Source organism: Lithobates pipiens, unplaced genomic scaffold (genome assembly GCF_037356315.1).
Source record: "Lithobates pipiens isolate NorthernLeopardFrog02 unplaced genomic scaffold, aLitPip1_a1.2 Scaffold_23, whole genome shotgun sequence".
NCBI classification, from domain to species: Eukaryota; Metazoa; Chordata; class Amphibia; order Anura; family Ranidae; genus Lithobates; species Lithobates pipiens.
In genome coordinates, this window is record NW_027507785.1 from 140283009 (window position 1) to 140304726 (window position 21718).

The window sequence follows — 21718 nt, forward strand, 5'->3', positions numbered from 1 at the left end:
TTTCTGTATTACATTTTTTTTCTTGGTCTTCTGTAATATTCTTATTTTCTGAGATACTGAATTTGGGGTTTTCATTAGCTGTAAGCCATACTCATCAAATTAAAAGAAAGAGTGATACATTTCAAGTATTCCTATGTGTAACAAATCAATATATGTGTTTCACTTTAACATTTTTTAAATGCACCTGTATTTCAGGTGACAGCAAAACTGGTGGTGGTGAATGAGTGAAATGGATGCAATATAAAATCACATATTCAAGAATGTCTATTAATAGAAGACACAAGAGATTATATTTCATGTGGACTTTTTTTATTTATTTAACTTTCACATGTATAATTCAGTTGGATGTTGTGATAGCACTACCCCACATTTACTTTTACAACGGGTAAATTAGTATTGAACATGTCACCATTTTTCTAGGTAAATATATTTCTAAAGGTGCTATTGAAGTGACATTTTCACCACGTCCGTAACAACCCATGCAATAAATAAATACAAAGAAACCAAAACAAATAAGTTCAGAAATTAAGTTATATGTAATAAAATGTAATGACACAGGCAAAACGTATTGAACACAGTAACTGAAACTTATTTAAAGCGGGAGTCCGCCTTTTTTTTTTTTAAAGCCAGCAGCTACAAATACTGCAGCTGCTGACTTTTAAAATAATGACACTTACCCGCCCAGCGCGCTTGCGATGTCGGCACCCGAAGCCGATCTCTCGATCGTCTCTCGGGTGCTGCCGCCGCCATCTTAGGTATGGGAGTCAGGAAGTGGAGCCTTTCGGCTTCATTTCCCGGTTCCCTACTGCGCATGCGCGAGACGCGCTGCGCAATAAGGATGGTCCCCGCTGTCTCTGGGATCCGTGTGTTTCCCAGCAGGCAGCGGGGGACTTTCGGAATGGGGCATAGATTCTGCGGAAAGGGGCGTACCTTCTGCAGAATCTACGCCGGAAGTGGGTGCAGATACCCGTACTGTAAAGGTACCTGCACCCCCCTCCCCCCTGAAAGGTGCTAATTGTGGCGCCAGGGGGGGGGGGAGGATTCCAATGAGCGGAAGGTCCACTTTAGGGTGGACCTCCGCTTTAATACTTCGTACAAAATCCTGTGTTAATAATGAGAGCTTCAAGACTCCTCCTGTATGTAGAAACTAGTCGCATGCATTGCTCAGGTGTGATTTTTCCCCATTCTTCCACACACTCTTCAAATCTTGAAGGTTCCGTAGGCCTTTTTCTACGAACTCTTTAGTTATTTGCATATATTTGCATATATTTTCCATTGGAATCATGTCAGGCGATTGGATGGTTAAATCTAGCAGCTTTATTTTCTTCGAAACCAATTGAGAGTTTGCTTGGCTTTGTGTTTGGGATCATTGTCTTGCTGAAATGTCCACCTTTGTTTCATCTTGATCATCGTGGTACATGGCAAGCAGATATTTTATCAAGAATGTCTTGGTAATTTTTCCATTCAACCTACCTTCAATGACATGAAGTTTGCCAGTACCGTATGCTAAAAAACAGCCCCACACCACAATGTTCCCAACTTCAAACTTCAAAGTTGGTATGGTGTTTATGGGGTGATGTGCAGTGCCATTTGACCTCCAAACATGATGTGTATTATGGTATTCAAAGTGTTCAATTTTGGTCTCATCTGACCAGACTATATTCTCCCATTTTTCACAGGCTTGTCTAAATGTTGTTCAGCAAACTTTAACCACTTGCCGCCCGCCATATAGCAAAATGACGGTGGCAAAGTGGTTTTAATATCCTGACCGGACGTCATATGACGTGATCAGGATATTAAGCCGCTGTGCGCCCCCGGGGGCGCGCATCACAGCGATTGTTGTTGCGGGGTGTCAGTCTGACACCCCGCAACTATGATCTCGGTAAAGAGTCTCTGACGGAGACTCTTTACCATGCGATCAGCCGTGTCCTGATCACAGTGTAAATAGGAAGAGCCGGTTATCGGCTTTTCCTCACTCACATCTGTCAGACGCGAGTAGAGGAGAGCCGATCGGCTGCTCCTCTGACAGGGGGGGTCTGTGCTGATTGATTATCAGCACAGCCCCCCCGAGGATGCCCTCACTGGACCACCAGGTACACCACCAGACCACCAGGGATGCCCAGCAACAGGTATGCCCCCCTAGACCACCAGGGATGCCAGTCAGTGCCCACAATGGGTGCCAATGTCCATAATGGATGCCAATCAGTGCCCACAATGGGCATCACTGATTGGCATGCATTGTTTGGCACTGATTGGCATCCATCCCTATACAATACTGTACAATACAATGCCCATCCGTGCCACCTATCAATGCCCATCCATGCCACCTATCAGTGCCCATCCATGCCGCCTATCAGTGCTCATCTATGCTGCCTATCAGTGCCCATCTATGCCCATCCATACCGCCTATCAGTGCCCATCCATGCTGCCTATCGCCTATCAGTGCCTATCCATACCGCCCATCCATGCTAATCCGTGCCACCTATCCATGACAATCCGTGCCACCTATCAGTGCCTATTTGTGCCACCTATCAGTGTCTGTGTCGCATATCAGTGCCATCTATCAGTGCCGCCTATCAGTGCCACTGCATTGATGCCACTTCATTGGTGCCCATCAGTGCCGACTTATCAGTGCCAGTCACTGCGGCCCCATCAGTGAAGGAGAAAACGTACTTATTTACAAAGTTTTGTAACTGAAACAAAAAATCCCAGGTGATCAAATACCACCAAAAGAAAGCTCTATTTGTGGGAACAAAATGATAAAAATTTAGCTTGGGTACAGTGTAGCATGACCACGCAATTGTCATTCAAAGTGCGACAGAGCTGAAAGTTCAAAATTCGTCTGGGCAGGAAGGTGTATAAGAGCCCAGTATTGAAGTGGTTAAACAAGCTTTTTCTTCACCAATGAAGTCTTGCATGGTAAGCATGCATACATGCCATGGCAGTTGAGTGCAGTACTTATTGTTTTCTTTGAACAAACTGTACCTGCTTATTTGAGGCTTGACAAACCCCAGGTCGCAATTGCAAGCTTCTCCCCACACCCTGTAAAATATTAAAGTTACACCCAAGCACATAAAATCACCCCCCCCAAAAAATGGGTTTCAGGCCCCCCACCCTCACATATATGAATGTACACACGTGGTGGGGCACCTACGCCTGAAAATGTTGATTGCAATACACGCTACATATCGCTTTTACCCATCATGAGGGGTTTCTTGTATGACACCTTTAATGGAGACACCTTTTTATAGGCCATCAGTTGAGACTGAACCAGCTGATATTAATTTAGACTGACAAGGGGCAGGATTGCTTTCTAATTCCTGATAGATTTCAGCTGATGTCTTGGCTTTCCATGCCTTTTACTTTTTCCCAAAGTCATTCCATTTTATTAGCAAGAACTTCATTTCTGAACAGATTTGTTTCTTTGTATGTATAGATTGTATGGGTTTTTACAAACATTTAAAAAAAATATTTAATTTCAATAGCAACTTTAGAAATATGTAGAAAAATAAATACTTATTTTACCCGCTGTATTGTTTTTTTAACTGCTTAACCCATGTATATATAACTTCGGCAGGGCAGCCCTTAAGTGCAAAATCAGGTATGTGATTTTTTTTTTCTTGCCGTTTGGGGTATGCATGCACCGCTGGGGACCCGCTCCCGCTGTAATTCGACACAGCAGGTCCGCCGTCAATCACTCCGAGAGAGGCACAACGTCGGTCTAAATAAGGCAGATTGCCGTTCTGCTAGTAAGGAAGCCAGGGATTTTGTGTTTTTGCTAAGCAGGAACACAGATCTTGGTCTTCCTACAGTTAAACCACCCTCCACACAGCAAGAAAACATTCCCAAGGATTTACCTTATAAAACTTTTGCGCAAACCAATCAATATATATGTTTATTGCCATTTTATTTACCAAAAACATGTAGCAGAATACATATTGGCCTAAATTGATAAAGACATTTGATTTTTTACACTTTTTTTTTTTTTATATGTTTTATAGCAGAAATTTTTCAAAAATTGTCAGTCTTTTTTTTGTGCAAAAAATAAAAGAGGCAGAAGTGATCAAATACCACCAAAAGAAAGCTCTATTTGTGGGAAAAATAGGATTTTTGTATTCGTAAAATCCCTTTCTCTGATGTTCATTGACGGACACAGAACCTTAATCTTGACCTTAGGGTTATATAGCCACCTTTAGGAGAGGACTAGGCAGAACACATAATAAACATAGTACGTACCGCCCAGGGGATGGTCCTACTGGCTATAACCCCTCACTCTGCTCCGAGCAGCTCAGTTAGTCAAAAAGTAGTACAAACATAAATAGGAAGGGTGGGTGCTGTGTCCGTCAATGAACGTCAGAGAAAAGGATTTTACGGTGAGTACAAAAATCCTATTTTTTATTTTGTTCAATGACAGAACACAGCACCTTAATCTTGACTTTAAGGACATTCCCAAGCAGTGGCAAAAATGAGGGGTGGGAACATAAAGAAAAAAAAAACTCCACCCATAACAAAAAACTCCCCAACAGGGGTGTCGCAACCTCAATCGGCCGCCTGCAAAACCTTGCGGCCGAAGCACGCATCCGATGATGCGCCCACATTGACCTTGTAAAATTTGGTGAAAGTGTGTACGGATGACTAAGTTGCCGCCTTACACACCTGAGAAACAGTCGCTTGATGTCGGAAAGCCCAAGAAGCACCAATTGACCTGGTAGAATGCGCCGTGACAGGAAAGGGAGGCGCCAGCCCCCTTATGGCATAAGCCTGAACCACGATCTGTCTGATCCACCGAGAAATGGTGGCCGATGAGACCGCCAGGCCCTTCTTCGGACCAGCCACTGATACAAACACAGTCCGACCCCTGGAAAGGATCTATAGCAGACAGATACACCCGCAGAGCCAGACCACATCCAAAGAATGTAAAGTGTCCTCCTTGGGATGCGACGGCCGAGGACAAAAGGACAGGGGCCCAAGGTCCTCATTTAGATGAAAAGCCGAAACAACCTTCGGAAGAAAAGAAGGCTGCGGATGCAGCACTGCCTTATTCTTGTGGAGGATCAAGTAGGGAGACCTGCAAGACAAGGCCGCCAACTCAGAAACCCGCCTAGCTGATGTAATAGCCACTAGAAAGACTACTTTCTGAGAGAGTGCAAATAAGGGGATCTCCCTAATGTTTTCAAACAGCGATTTCTGAAGCACCAGAGCACCAGATTCAAATCCCACGGGGGCAGTGGAGGGTGTACCGGAGGGGCCACATGCCGAACCCCCTAAACAAACGTACGCACCAATGAATGAGAGGCCAAAAGGTCGCTGAAAAAAAATAAAAAGACAGCCAAAGCTGATATCTGCCTCTTAACCACTTCAGCCCCAGACCAATTTTCAGCCTAAGGACCAGAGGTATTTTTACAATTTCGCAATGCACTGCTTTAACTGGTAATTGCGCGGTCATGCAATGTTGTACCCAAACTAAATTTGCGTCCTTTTCTTCCCACAAATAGAGCTTTCTTTTGATGGTATTTGATTGCCTCTGCAATTTTTATTTTTTGCGATATAAATGGAAAAAAGACCGAAAATTTTGAGAAAAAAATATATTTTCTACTTTTTGTTATAAGAAAAATCGAATAAACTCAATTTTAGTCATACATTTAGGGCAAAATTTATTCAGCCACATGTCTTTAGTAAAAAAAATGTCAATAAGCATATATTTACTGGCACTAACCTATCGCTGCCTGGGGCGACGCAGACCCTGACCCTAAAACCTAATTGATATCACCTGCCGGGTGATCAGGGGGTTAAACCTTTATTGGGTAATACATGGTGGGTGCCCTGATGCTATAAAAAGCAAACTACCCAGAGTCACCCGTAACACTTATATGGTGATCACTGGTGAAAGGGTTAACTAGGGGCAATCAGGGGGTTCAAATTTTTATTAGGTAGTATATGGGGGTCCCTGGCGCTATATAAAAACCTGACGGGGAACCTAAATAACTAACTGGCTAACCAGCGTCACCAGTGACACTTATACTGTGATCGCTGGTGAAAGGGTTAACTAGGCGCAATCAGGGGGTTAAAACCATTATTGGGTAGTATATGGGGGTACCTAGCGCTATAAAAACCTGGCGGTGAACCAAAAAAAAGAACTAGCTACCTAGCGACACTAGTGACACTAATGCAGCGATCAGAAAAATGATCGCTTAGTGACACTGGCAAAAGGGGGTGAAAGGGTTAACTAGGGGCAATCAGGGGGTTAAACCGTTATTGGGTAGTATATTGGGGTACCTAGCGCTATAAAAACCTGGCGGTGAACCTAAAAAAATAACTAGCTACCTAGCGACACTAATGCAGCGATCAGAAAAGCGATCGCTTAGTGACACTGGCAAAAGGGGTGAAAGGGTTAACTCTAGGGGCAATCAGGGGGTTAAACCTTTATTGGGGGGTGGTAGGGGGCTACCCTGGACCTAACACTAACTGCCCTGACAGTTTTTACTGTCACAACTGACACTGAATGCAGTGATCAGTAAATAAATGATCACTGCAATCAGTGACACTGTGCCGGGGGGGGGGGGGGGGGGGAATCGGGGGACGGTGGGTTTGTATGCCTGTGTGTGCCTACATGTTAGTGTAGTGTTGGTGCACACTTACTTTCACTTCTCCCCGTAGTCCGGTCAAAAAGACCGCTCCGAGGAGAATGACATCACTTCCTCCCTGCCTGTGTTTACTATACACAGTGGGAGGAAGCTTCTCATTCGCCAGGGGCAATCGAGAGGGGATGGCGAGAAACCAACGGGCATCCCCTCATCCTGGATCGCTCCTGAAGCAAAACGGACCACCGCATCCAGCGGGAGGGGGTCCGATCGGACCCCCCACCCGCTGAAAGGCAAGCACGTACATGTACGTGCTTGTACATGCCATTGTGATGACGTACATTGGCATGCGGCGGTCCTTAAGTGGTTAATGGTGCTTAATGCAAGTTTCTGATCCACTCGCTGCAAAAACAGCAGGATCCTGGAAACTGAATATGTACACGGACGTCACCCCATCTCCTCACACATGGAGATGTGGGCCTTCCACGTGCGATGATAAATCTTCAGGGAAGAAGACTTCCGTACCCTCAGTATAGTGGAAATTACCAAAGGCGACAGTCCTCGGTCCCTCAGTAGGGTCATCCCACATCGGCAGCCGCCAAGGAACATCCGCCACCATTTGTACGTATGTCAGCATACCAAGGACGTCGAGGCCAATCTGGGGCAATCAGAATCATTGGAATCCCCTCAACCTCCACTCTGCGTAGCAGACGAGGGAGGAGTCTGAGCGAACTGAAACACTTCTGGATGCAGTGACCATTCCTCCTGGTCCAGCAACTGACGACTGAGGTAGTACGCCTGCCAGTTTTCTATGCCCGGAATGTATACGGCTGACAGAGCTGGCACACGTATCTCTGCCCACTGTAGGATGTGAGAGACCTCCAGCGCTGCAGCTGAGCTCCTTGTCCCTCCTTGATGATTGACATACGCCACCGCCGTGGTGTTGTTAGACTGGATCCTAGCCAGACGCCCCTGCAGTCTCTGCGACCATGTGGAGAGGCACCGGCTGATCGACTGAAGCTCCAACACACTGATCGGCAGATGGGATTCTTCCCGCGTCCAGTGACCCTAGGCCGTCTGGATGCCCCAAATAGCCAGGCTGGTGCCTGTCGTGACCGCCGTCCAGTGAAGAAGGAACGACTTCATGGTCCGAAGGGCCGGGGTCTTCAGCCACCAGATAAGCAAAGCCCTGGCTAGCTGGCTCACCCGAATTTGACAATCCAGAGGATGTCAGAGATTTGTCCCATTTGGACAGGATCTCTTTCTGCAAGACTCCAGTGTGGAATTGAGCATATGGTACCGCCTCATAAGTGGCTAATATGAGGCCCAGAACTTGCATGCAAAAACGCAGTGACAACCAACTGCGGAACATCAATAACTGCACCACTGATTGAAGAGTCTGCAGCTTGTTCAAAGGGAGAATGACTCTCGCCTCTGAGGAGTCCAGAATCAACCCCAAGTACTCCATGCACTGAGTCGGCACCAACGCCGACTTCTGGAGATTCAACCCCCAACCAAACTCCCGGAGAGTCTGTATGGTGATTGCCACATCTTCCCTTAATTCTGAGGCAGAAGCTGCTCTCAGGAGGAGGTAGTCCAGGTAACCTATGATCGCGATCCCTCATCGTCTCAGCAACGCCAGAATTGGGGCCAGCACCTTGGTGAAGAACCTTGGCGCTGTCGCTAGGCCAAAGGGAAGAGCTACAAATTGGTAGTGCTCATCCCCGACTGAAAATCACAGAAAGCTCTGATGTCTGACGCAGTATGTGTCCTTGATGACCAAAGACACCAAGAAATCCCCTTGATGAAGTGCAGCGACCACGGAACAAACCAATTCCATCCTGAACCTCTGCACCTTCACGAAGCAATTGAGGGCCTTTAGATCCAGTACAGGACAGACCCCTTCCTTCTACTACAGATTGCCTGAAACCTTTCCGACGTCGGTACAGGTACTATCACCCCACACAGTAGTAAGTTCTGTACTGCCCCAAACATGGCCTCCCGATGAGCCGGAAGAAAATGAAGGTTGAAGGGAAAAAATCTGTTTGGCAGAAAAGAAAAAACGCTATCTTGTAGCCTGACCCAACCAGTTCTCAAACACACTGGTCGGAAAGAAGACCGTCCCACCGAACTGCAAACTTCCAAAGACAACCCCCCAACCTTCATACGGCAGCCGACTTGTTCAGCTTGCGAAACCAGGGGCGCTTTTGTCCCTCAGTGGGCACCTTGTCGTACTGGGAATGCTTACCTGCCGAACCCGGGCGGACGAAAAAGCCACTTCTGAGTGGAAAAAGAGGGCCCTTGCCTACAGCATGGCTCCTTACCCTTTCTGGACTGTGGGAGCAAAGTACTCTTTCCCCCAGTAACATTCTTAATAATGTCATCCAGCGAGGCACCAAACAGCCTCTCACCTTGGAAGGGCAAATCTGCCAGCGCTTTCTTAGATGCCTGGTACGAAGACCAAGACTTGAGCCAAATCAGGCGACGCAGCACTACTGCTGAAACTGATGCTCTAGAAAGCAAAGGGCCCGTATCCAGGGCCGCATCACAGACATACTTGAGGCTCTGCACCAGTTGGTCTGCCAGTTCCACGCAGACTGGGAACCTGCTCCTTCCCCAACTCGCGGTGCAACAACTTAGCCCATTCAGGAAGTGTTTGAAACGCCAGAGCCATGGCTAACACCGGCCGCAATGCTGACTCCGCCACCGTAAATATGGACCTGGCAGCAGACCTTCTGTCAGCAGGGTCCTTGAAAGAGGGGGACCATTCCACCGAAATCGTAGGTACATTATTTACCCCCGCATGCCGCTTCTACCCTGGCAACAAAAGATTGCCGGACCACCGACAGAGCGTCCATAGGCACCGCAGGTGCAGGGGAAACGGTTGCTATCACAAGGGTGTCTGGAGAAGAGGCGCCAGCCTCCGACATCATGCTGACCCACTCTCGCTTGTCAACCTTAGGGACCCAAGGCAAGCAACAAAAAATGTCCACCCTCCTAGCTGCCACAGACTGAGGGGCACCCCACAGGACGCACAACCCTGACCCGGGTGCTGCGCTGTGCTGCCACTGTCATCTCTCCCCTCTCCCTTCTTTCTACCACGAGGTGTCCTGTGTCTGTTTTCACGCTATTCCAGGCTTAAACAGCCACCTCGCACTAGGGGCCAACAGACCGTCCACCCATGGCTACAAGGCAACAATGCCTGAAAAACGCCAGGAAAATGGCCACCGGACTCCAAGAAAATGGTCGGGGCTATGAAAAAATGCCCGCGGCTACAGAAAAAAATGGCAGCGCCTCCCACCATGACCATTCCCCCCACATGGCTGCACACGGAAGCCCAAAAAAAGCACCAAAGGGATAAAATGAGTGGACCGCCCAGCGCAGACCCTGCCAGGACCCAGAGACCACCCAGAGAACCCCCGGCCAGGTACATGCTCTGCACCCCCTATGCCTAGCCACACAGTGGCCCCTTAGAATGGGGAGGAGGGAAAGGAGAGAAGAAAGGGAGGGAGAGAGACCCCTTAATCGACCTCCCAGGGAGTGCCCAGCTGCTCCAACCTGCCTAAACAGGTGGGAACATACTTAACCCTCCTGTAGGGACTACTGGACACACTCCAAAGACAGACCCATCACCCGAGCAGTACGGGGTGGCTGTCGGCCATGGCACACTGTGACTCAGACAGCAGTAGCCTGGTCATATGCGTGCCCCAGAGCATATAGCTCACCGGCCGGGGGTCAAGATTAAGGTGCTGTGTCCATCAATAAGAGAAAAAATAACATCCATTTATTTGGTACTGTGTTGCACGACTGCGCAATTGGCAGTTAAAGCAACACAGTACCCTTTCGCAAAAAATGGCTTGGTCGGGGAGGGGGGTGAACCTTCCAGAGCTGAAGTGGTTAAACACTTTTGAGAGTGACGTAAGGCGTTGGCAGTTCTAGTATTTTCTAATATTTTTGTGTTGAAATAGCAGCGCAAAGAGTTATTTCTGATGAATATTTGATCTTCTATTTGAAGTAAAACAACAACGCTGTGTAGTTTTGAAGAAGAAAAAAAAAACAAAGACAAAAAATTAATTAGGGAGAAATTTGTTCTCTGCAGAACCAAGGATTAAGTATCCAAGCGCCAAGGACACTAGCAAAAAGCTGCAGCATGATGGTTGAAGGTGGGGTTATACAGGGTGTTGCTGGCTTAAAATGTATATTTTCCAACATCATGAATGCAGCAGTACAATTCCACTGAAAGATTATCTACAAATACTATGTCCCTCTATGGACCATACAGTTGTTAATTTCTTATATTTTTAAAGTACAGTATATGGACTACAGCAACTCTAATACTTTCAAGCACCACACAAACAAAAGTCAGAAAGACTTACCAACAGGGTGGTCCATCTTACTGGGAGATGGGTCATCCACTTGGCTCTGTACAACATTTGAGAAGAAATGATGACGTGATTGTCCATGAATTTAAAATTGGAGACAATTTACCTCATGTATTGTTTTTACAACTCTGTCATATAAATATGGGACTACAGTACAATTAATCATAGAGCAGACATTATAGGAGGAAGTGGGAGTATAACCACAACAAAAAAAAGGAATTTGGAATAACCAGTAAATTACATATCTTGGAATACAGTACAGCACACAGGCTAAGACTCTGGGTTATAGGGTCATACCTTCAGGTGACTTAACACTGGAAATTATTTTGAAAGACATGCCCATTGTTTGCCCCCCCCCCCCCCCCCCCCATAACCATGGCCCACTCTGAGTTCTCAGGTCTGTAGCCAGGAATGCAAAGTAACCAAGGAATAAAAGGCAGGGAGGCCTGTGTCCTTTACTGTAGTGCAAGATATGAAACTTACATGCAAGTCAAAACTCAGCTAATCATACAGGACACAGGCAAAGACCCTTTTATAGACCCTGGGGCCTTCCAAGCAATGAATGAGAAAGGTGGGCAGCAACTAGGTAAACAAGTCCAACAAAGGTCAACAGACCCCCGACAAGTGCTGCTGCAAGAACTTTGCAGCGGAAAGGTTCATCTGCAGAAGAATCCACAATGCTGGCTATGGCTGGCAATACTAACCGGTGTATTCAGAAGGCGGGAGGTCTCCCCACAATACAAAGGCACAGAGGAAGCATATTCCCACCCACAACGAATGTAAGAATTGTAAATTGAGTATTTTTTTTTTTTTTCATTCAACTAGCGGGTTGAATGAAAAAAATGTAATAAAAAAAGATCATTGATAGACTGCTTTGGAATGCAGGGTGTCCTTTCCATGGTCTTGAGAACAGGACAATAGGGGATCTGTTGATTGAAGCTGTAGCTTTAAGGGGAGAATGAAGCCAAAGGTATTTGAAAGAGAATGAACAAGGTAGAGACCTGTCTTTTGAGAGTGTAAAGGGCCTAGTTCTGTTCAAGGCCTAATTGTAGAAAGGCCAGAATGTGAGGCACAATCTCTGGGATTGAAGTGCCTGTGTTAATACCAGGCAAAGGAGGATTTCCAGGTATGGCAATAGATCTTCCTGGAAGTGGCTTTTTAGGTTTTAGCAAGGTAGGAATCACAGACTCTGAGACCCATGGAGATGCAAATTCTTGCCTGTTGTGAAGAGGTAAGGGGTTATCTGCTAGAAGCTGTATGTCTGCGTACCAGGTCCAATGTCAGTTTGGTGCAATTAGAGTCATCACTTTCCTCTCTTGCTCTATTATTTTGACTAGACAAGGCAGAATTGGCATTGGTGGGTAGGTATCTCAGAGAGGTAATTACCGACCTTGCAAATTCACTGCAAAAATTCTGAAATTTGGAGATATTTGTTGAGGGATTTTAAGTCCAGAATAGGAAAAACATCCCCATTTGGGTTTTTAGTACCATAAATAAGTTTGAATAGAATCCTTTGAACCTTTCCTGTGGAAGTACTGGCACAACTACTCATAGAGACAAAAGATTGTTTAAGACAGTTTGCAAATCTGATTGTCCTTGGGCAATTCATGGTTGCTCTGAGAGAGTTTAGGACTCAATAGTGTAACCCTTTGAAATAAAACAATTGAACACACAGGTCAGGGATGTCTGTGACCCAGGGAGAAGCAAACTGTAATAGACACCCCCCCCCCCATCCTGAGGAGTGGGGGTGCCCCTTCATTGGGAAGAGGGCTTTAGAGGAAAACTTGGTGGGCTATGGAGTAGGGTCATAGGGGCATGCCCAAGGGGGGAGTGTCCAAAAGCTTTGCCAGCGTCTTATCACCTGATGGTAAAGGAGCATAACCAAAGGTCTGTATGTCCTGTATGATTAAGATTGTGCACTTTAACCACTTCCCGACCAGCGCACGACGATGTACGTCGGCAGAATGGCACGGGCAGGCATATTGGCGTACAGGTACGTCCAATATTCGATGCCGCCCTGCCATCGGGAGCGCGCCGCCGGCGGCGCGCTCCCGCACTGGTCGGGACCCCCGTGAGTCCGGTCGCGGGACCCGCGGACTCGATCGCCGCGGGCATCCCCGCGATCGTCTCACGGAGCGGCCGAATAGAGCAAATGCTGTGTAAACAACATTTGTCTATTCTGCCTAGCAACTAGTGACGCTGATCTCTGCTCCATGTGATTGGAGCAGAGATCAGTGTACACTAAATGAAAGCCCAACCCCCCCACAGTTAGTAACACTCCCCTAGGAACACTTAACCCCTACACTGCCACCCACTGGTTAACCCTTTCACTGCCAGTGTCATTTACACAGGAATCACTGCATTTATATAGCAGTGATTATTGTATAAATGACAATGGTCCCAAAAATGTGTCAAAAATGTCAGATGGGTCCCCCACAATGTCGCAGTCACAATAAAAATCGCTGATCGCCGCCATTACTAGTAAAAAAAAAAATAATAAAAAAATTATTAATAAAAATGCTATAAAACTATCCCTATTTTGTAAACGCTATAACTTTTGCGCAAACCAATCAATAATCGCTTATTGCGATTTTTTTACCAAAAATATATAGAAGAATACGTATCGGCCTAAACTGAGGGAAAAAATGTTTTTTTATATATTTTTGGGGGATATTTATTATAACAAAAAGTAAAAAATAATGGGTTTTTTTCAAAATTGTCGCTCTATTTTTGTTTATAGCGCAAAAAATAAAAACCGCAGGGGTGATCAAATACCACCAAAAGAAAGCTCTATTTGTGGGAAAAAAAGGACGTCAATTTTGTTTGGGAGCCACGTCGCACGACCGCGTAATTGTCAGTTAAAGCAACGCAATGCCGAATCGCAAAAAAAGTGGTCTGGTCTTTGACCAGCAAATTGGTCCGGTCTGAAAGTGGTTAAAAATAGTCAGTCACAAAGTGATCTATCTAGCGTATATTTGGGGGGGGGGGCTGTGGTCATAAGATTTACTTATGCTTTAAACTAAAATCCCATTACACAAAACACAACTATAAAGCTTACCAGTAATCCCATGTTTGAAAACTGCTTGGACAAGGGATTTATCCAGGAATCACTGTTCCCTCCTTTAAGGGAACCCTGCAAGAGAGAGGACATTTACTCTTGTAAGAACAAAAAACAATATATTCCAATATAATATGCATACAGAACTTTTTTTTTTACAAAGTGCAAGTTAAAAACTTTTATCCATGGTTAGTAAAACTAACCAGGTCTTTTTAGCTTGGGTTTAAGTGGTTGTCTAAAGTCTGTGTTGCCAAACACAACCAGATAAAAGCAAAAAGTGCAACAGATTTGAACATCTCTTGCAACAATTGGGAGATGTAAGGTTTAATAAAGGATGAATAACTACAGCTTTGAACAGAGGCACTTCTTGTAGAAGAATATTTCCTGACGCCTTCATGGCAGCACACACCGTGCTGTGACCTCGCCCCCACAACCTGACAGGATTGTTTAACTATAAAATTGAAGGTGAGACACTCCCTGCATTCTCTTGTTTTATCCTCAACTGACAGATTGGATGAACAAGGTTTCTCCTATTTACAAGACCAAGGAAAAGGAAAAGCCTCTTACCGCACTCGCCTCAGCAGGTTTTAAGCCTCTCCTGTTTGGAAATCCCTCCTGTACAGCCTCTAAAGGAGCTTCTATGCAGGGAACCCCCGTTCTGGTGGTCTCAGGGGGGCGCCCCCTGATTGCCCCTAGTTAACCTTTTCACCAGCGATCACAGTACAAGTGTCACTGGTGACGCTGGTTAGCCAGGTAGTTATTTAGGTTCCCCGTCAGGTTTTTATATAGCGCCAGGGACCCCCATATACTACCTAATAAAAATTTGAACCCCCTGATTGCCCCTAGTTAACCCTTTCACCAGTGATCACCGTATAAGTGTTACGGGTGACTCTGGTTAGTTTGCTTTATATAGCATCAGGGCACCCACCATTTATTACCCAATAAAGGTTTAACCCCCTGATCACCCGGCGGGTGATATCAATTAGGTTTTAGGGTCAGGGTCTGCGTCGCCCCAGGCAGCGCTAGGTTAGTGCCAGTACCGCCAACACCCATGCACAAAGCATAAACCTCCCGTAGTGGTATAGAATCTGAACAGATCAATATCTGATCAGATCTATACTAGCGTCCCCAGCAGTTTAGGGTTCCAAAAAAACGCATTGTTAGCAGGATCAGCCCAGATACCTGCTAGCACCTGCTTTTTGCCCCTCCACCCAGCCCACCCAAGTGCAGTATCGATTGATCACTGTCACTTACAAAACACTAAACACATAACTGCAGCGATCGCAGAATCAGGCTTGATCCCTGCGATCGCTAACAGTTTTTTTTGGTAGCGTTTTATATTTAAATCCGGAAGGCAGTGCTTGGATTTCGGGGTCCCGTACGTGGCTAGGCTCCCAAAAAGTCCCCCACATGTGGTATCCCCGTACTCGGGAGAAGCAGCAGAATTTATTTTGGGGTGTAATTTGACTTATGCCCATAGCATGTGTGAGCAATATATCATTTAGTGGCAACTGTGCAAAAAAGTTGTCTACTTTCCAAAATGGGGTCATTTGGGGGGTGGGGGGTGTACTGCCCTGCCATTTTAGCACCTCAAGAAATGAGATAGGCAGTCGTAAATTAAAAGCGGTGTAAATTCCAGAAAATGTACTCTAGTTTGTAGACGCTATAACTTTTGCGCAAACCAATAAATATACGCTTATTAACATTTTTTTTTACTAAAGACATGTGGCTGAATAAATGTTGCCCTAAATGTATGACTAAAATTGAGTTTATTCGATTTTTCTTATAACAAAAAGTAGAAAATATCTTTTTTTCTCAAAATTTTCGGTCTTTTTCCATTTATATCGCAAAAAATAAAAAATCGCAGAGGCAATCAAATACCATCAAAAGAAAGCTCTATTTGTGGGAAGAAAGGGACGCAAATTTCGTTTGGGTACAACATTGCATGACCGCGCAATTACCAGTTAAAGCAGTGCAGTGCGAAATTGTAAAAAGACCTCTGATTACTATGATTACCTCTGGTCCTTAGGCTGAAAATTGGTCCGGGGGCTGAAGTGGTTAAAGAAGCTTCATATTTTGCAATGGTCTCCACTATTATCTTTCCTGTCCTTTTTTTGCCTGCTTGGACTGCTGGTCCTTGTTGTCCGCCACCTGTAGTGCTGTCATGGCCGCCGTGTACTTAGCCCTCCACTCTGCGCACGTGTAGAGCTGGGTAATTGCCATGAATGACTATGCCCTTCTCCAAGCTGGCGCCGGGACACTACTGTGCATGCGCAGGAGCGTCATTCTGTTGCCGCAGCAGCACCATTTTTAAAAACACAGTTTTTTTCCCTGTGTATTTGCTGCAACTGCACAGGAAAACTGGATTTTGCTCCTGCTTTGCCAGATTCATTCAGCAACTCAGGTAAGTCATACCAGTTACTCCAGCCCTTTATTTTCCCCCTCCAAAAAAAAAAAAAAATAGAACCCTTTTTTATTCTCCTTCAGGCTGCCTATCACTATTGACTCTATATACTATGGAGTCCACTGCCCGTGCAGACCACCATCAGCAAACTAGGTAAGAGGCCGTACCGTCATTGGTAAGTATTGAAGAAGGGGAAGAAAAAAAGCCAGACCACTAAACGCTGTGTTTTTGACTAGGTCAAGAGCCGCAAGTTCTAGGCATGAGAGAAGATCAAGTCATGCTTCAAGCAGGAGGTCCCGCAGAAGCCGTTCAAGATCTTCCTCCCGCCACTGAAGACATAGCCACTCACGCCACAGCCCCTCCCGACATAGTCGGTCACCATCACACCGCCAGAGCCGCCACACCGTCCTGCAGCTAGCGCTTGCTGAGTATGCGGCGCACCGGCCTTGCCAGATAAACTAGCCTGCCGCTCATGCTTCAATGAAGCGACAAAGGAAAAGGAATCAGATGCAAGGGTGGCTAAAGAGCTCATAAGAGAATCTGTGCGGGACTCCATACTGGAGACAACGGCATTGCTAATGGATAGACCTGCTCCCAGCAGGTGATGGGCAGACTTCCATCGCACCCAAGCTTCAGAATCCTCCTCCAGAGATGAAGATCAGGAGATGTCCGCAGGGTTCGATTTTTCCCTAGTTGGACCTTTTGCAAAATCAGTTAAGGAAGCGATCGGCTGGGAAGACGATAAAGCGGGATCCACAAAAGGTTCAAAAATATTTTTCAAATTTATAAAAGGACCCAGAATCCTTCCCTTTTATAGGTGAACTGGAAGATCTAATAAAAGATGAATGGGAAAGATCTGATAAGCGGTCCAGTCTTACCAACAGACTGGCAAAAGTGCACCCCTTAAAAGAGTCAAAAGTCAATTCATTGATTAATGCTCCCGTCGTCGACTTCTCCTTGATGCGTCTTGCCCAGCATGTCACTCTGCCAATCAAGGACGCAGTCTCCTTTCAGGACGTTCTTGATTGGAAAATGGATCTAGAATTGAAGAAAGCATATTCCATGGCCGGAGGTGCTTGCAGGCCAGTGATTACCAAAGCGGCAGTAGCTAAAGCCATCTCAGGATGGGCAACCAGGATAGAGAAAGACCTTCAAAACGGCATTGAATTAGAAAAGATAATCTCTCATCAGGAAATTAAACTGGCAGGTGACTTTGTAGCGGAAGCCTCAGTCAATATTATAAGGTCTTCAGTAATACTAGCCTCAGTCACGGCAAGAAGGGCCTTATGGCTGAAACCGTGGATGGCTGATACTGCATCCAAAAGGAATTGGTGCAGAATCCCATTACAATGGCTCAAACCTGTTGGGGGCTAAATTAGACTCCGCCGTCTCCAAGGTAACGGGAGGGAAGTCAGGGTTGATTCCCTCCGACAGGAGACCCAAGGGCCAAAAGGGGCCATCCTACAGACGTAACCTTCCTGATAAATACAGGGAATCTAAATCCTACCATCCCAGTAGGGAATTTAGAAGGGACTGGAAAAATGCAAGGGAGCATCAGAAGTCCCTTTGAGGATTTGGCACAGGTGGGCGCCAGGCTCAAAAACTTTGTACAGATCTGGTCAAGTCATGTAAAGGATCTGTGGAAACTATCCACAATCAAATTTGGACACAAATGGAAGTTTATGGGCAGACTCCCAGGAAATCACTTCCAATCAACCAGACTGCCATCCTCACTAAACAAAAGGAAATTACTAATAAAATAAGTAGCAGAATTGAAGCAAAAAATAGCAATTCTAAAGTTCCATCATGTCAAAAGGGGAGGGGTTTCTACTCTCCTTTATTTTTGGTAAAAAAGAAGACAGGAGACTTACGGCCTGTATTGTATTTGAAAAACCTCAACAAGAACATCAAAATAGAAGCTTTCAAGATGAAAAGCCTCCAGTCCATACTTCTGGCAGTGAACCTGGGCAACTGGATGCCATCAATAGATTTGTCAGACGCTTATCTACATATCCCACCTTACAAAAGTTTCTCCGATTCGCCATTAACCAGTGTCACTTCCAATTTCAGTGCCTCCCATTCGGCATCTCTTAGGCTCCCAGGACATTCACCAAGGTCCTGCTACCCTTGGTTGCGTTCCTCAGAAAAAAGGGACTGCAAATTCACCATAATTTGGACGATATCCTACATTTAGCAGAAAATCGGGAGACGCTGCTTTGTCATCAGAGAATTCTACTCATGACTCTCCAAGACTTTGGATGGCTAGTCAATTGGAAGAAGAGCAGTTTGCAACCCACACAAAATATGGTATTTTTGGGCGCAGATCTGAATACCAAATTGAATAGGATACAACTTCCTCAAGAGAAAGTTCACCCCCCTAATACAGAAGATGCGGAAATTGTTGTCAACAAGGCATCTACCAGCCAGAGCCTGTTTGAGTGTGCTCGGGGCCAATGGCACTTCCAGGCTCAGGGTAATGAATATACTAGAACTCAGGGCACCCTTCCAGGCTCTCATGGCATTTGCACCAGTCCTGAGGGGGAAGAATGTGCTTATCCGGATGGACAACAAAGTGGCAGTGTACTATATTCGGAAGCAAGGAGGTACCAGGAGTCACAAGCTGATGGAGGATCTTAACTTCGAATGGGCACAGACACACCTAACAGATTTAAGGGCAGTATATGTCCCGGCGGCTCAGAACATATTAGCCGACTGAGTAGAGAAACACTCTCGAACGAGTGGTCCTTGAGCCTCCAGGCCTTTTCCCTTCTTACAAAGGCTTGGGGAATGCCAGAAGTCGACTTAGCCACACCTGCAAATGCCAAGTGTCAGAAGTTTCTGTCGAGAGCCTTGTTCCCATCAGCCAAGGGAGTAGACTGTCTAAACCACTCATGGAACTTCAAGTTGGGGTGCATATTTCCTCCAACCCCCGCTAATTGTGAGGTTCCTGTCCAGGCTCTTGAGATCTTCAGCTACAGTAATCGCTGTAATCCCGCTTTGGCCAAGAAGACCGTGGTTCAGGACCCTGTTGCAGCTAAGCCTTCAGCCTCCAATTCCCCTTCCGATAACCCCGGATCTGCTATCTCAAGGCCAATTCTTACACCCAGCTCCGGAGAAGTTGCATCTGATGGCCTGGAAGTTGAAAGGGCTAAATTAAGGGAGCAGGGCTGTTCTCAGGAAGTAATATTAACCCTGATGCAAGCCAGGAAAATTACCACCAACACCACCTATACAAGAATTTGGAGGAAGTTCTTTTCCATGGCCCAGCAGAATGGATGGAATCCCATTTCTCCAGAGCCTCCTCAAATTTTAGAGTTCTTCCAGTCAGGAGTTGACAAGGGCTTAAGCTCAAGTAACTAAAGGTACAAGCATCCGCTTTGTCTACCAAAACAGGCATCAGATGGGCATTACACCCTCTGATAATCCAATTCCTGAGATCCTGTCTGAGGAACAAACATCCAAAGAAACCAGTTTTCCCATCATGGGAACTCTCAGTAGTCCTCAATGCCTTCTCTAATCCTCCTTTTACTCCATCTGAATCAATCTCACTGTGGGATTTAACTCTGAAACTATCTTTTCTTATTGCAATTCCATCAGCAAAGAGAGTATATGAGATCCAAGCACTGATGGCATCGGAGCGCTACTTCGTGTTTTTTCCCGATAGAGTGGTTCCGAGACCTTCAGACCGCTTCATCCCAAAGGTAGCAACTTCCTTCAATTATACCATCCTTCACTAATGATAAAGGTGAACTTCATCCACTGGATGTTAACCACTTGAGGACCGCCGTTTTGCCAATGTACGTCAGCACAATGGCACAGGCAGGCACAATCACGTACATCTACGTGATTGCCTTCCAGCGGGTGGGGGGTCCGATCGGACCCCCTCCCGCTGGTTACGGCGGTCCGATTCGGTCCAGGAGCGCTCCGTGATGAGGGGATGGCCGTTGGTTTTCGGCCACCCCCTCTGGATCGCTCCTGGCCAATGAGAAGCTTCCTCCCCTGTGTATTGTTTACACAGGAAGGAGGAAGTGATGTCATTCTCCTCGGGGCGGTCTTTTTGACCGGACTACGAGGAGAAGACAGAAAGTAAGTGTGCACCAACACTACACTGACATGTAGGTACACACAGGCACACAAACCCCCCCCCGATCGCCCCCCGATCCCCCCCCGCCCCCCCTCCCCCCCCAGTCACAGTGTCACTGATTGCATTGATCATTTCTTTACTGATCAATGCATTCAGTGTCAGTTGTGACAGTAAAAACTGTCAGGACAGTTAGTGTTAGGTCCAGGGTAGCCCCCTATCACCCCCCAATAAAGATTTAACCCCCTGATTGCCCCTAGAGTTAACCCTTTCACCCCCTTTTGCCAGTGTCACTAAGCGATCATTTTTCTGATCGCTGCATGTGTCGCTAGGTAGCTAGTTATTTTTTTAGGTTCACCGCCAGGTTTTTATATCGCTAGGTACCCCGATATACTACCCAATAATGTTTTTAACCCCCTGATTGCCGCTCGTTAACCCTTTCACCCCCTTTTGCCAGTGTCACTAAGTGATCGTTTTTCTGATCGCTGCATTAGTGTCGCTACAGTCGCTAGGTAGCTAGTTATTTTTTTAGGTTCACCGCCAGGTTTTTATAGCGCTAGGTACCCCGATATACTACCCAATAATGGTTTTAACCCCCTGATTTCTGCTAGTTAACCCTTTCACCCCCTTTTGCCAGTGTCACTAAGCGATAATTTTTCTGAACGCTGCATCAGTGTCGCTAGTGTCGCTAGGTAGCTAGTTATTTTTTTAGGTTCACCGCCAGGTTTTTATAGCGCTAGGTACCCCGATATACTACCCAATAATGGTTTTAACCCCCTGATTGCTGCTAGTTAACCCTTTCACCCCCTTTCACCAGCGATCACAATATAAGTGTCACTGGTGACGCTGGTTAGCCAGTTAGTTATTTAGGTTCCCCGTCAGGTTTTTATATAGCGCCAGGGACCCCCATATACTACCTAATAAAAATTTGAACCCCCTGATTGCTCCTAGTTAACCCTTTCACCACTGATCACCGTATAAGTGTTATGGGTGACTCTGGTTAGTTTGTTTTTTATAGCATCAGGGCACCCACCATTTATTACCCAATAAAGGTTTAACCCCCTGATCACCCGGCGGGTGATATCAATTAGGTTTTAGGGTCAGGGTCTGCGTCGCCCCAGGCAGCGCTAGGTTAGTGCCAGTACCGCTAACACCCACACACAAAGCATACACCTCCCGTAGTGGTATAGAATCTGAACAGATCAATATCTG

The 21718-nt window shown here is 46.1% G+C and overlaps 1 protein-coding gene across 13 annotated transcripts in view; it reads right to left on the reverse strand.

Annotated features, from left to right (window-relative positions):
- TNRC6B (trinucleotide repeat containing adaptor 6B) overlaps window positions 1-21718 on the reverse strand; it is a 1034757-nt gene that overhangs the window by 415945 nt on the left and 597094 nt on the right. For all 13 annotated transcript variants that reach the window (XM_077452437.1, XM_077452434.1, XM_077452436.1 and 10 more), the window contains 2 exons: window positions 14022-14096; window positions 10958-11003 (listed from right to left, as the gene is read on the reverse strand). In XM_077452437.1, coding sequence (XP_077308563.1) covers window positions 10958-11003; window positions 14022-14096 — 121 coding nt within the window. The remainder of the gene's footprint in view (window positions 1-10957; window positions 11004-14021; window positions 14097-21718) is intronic.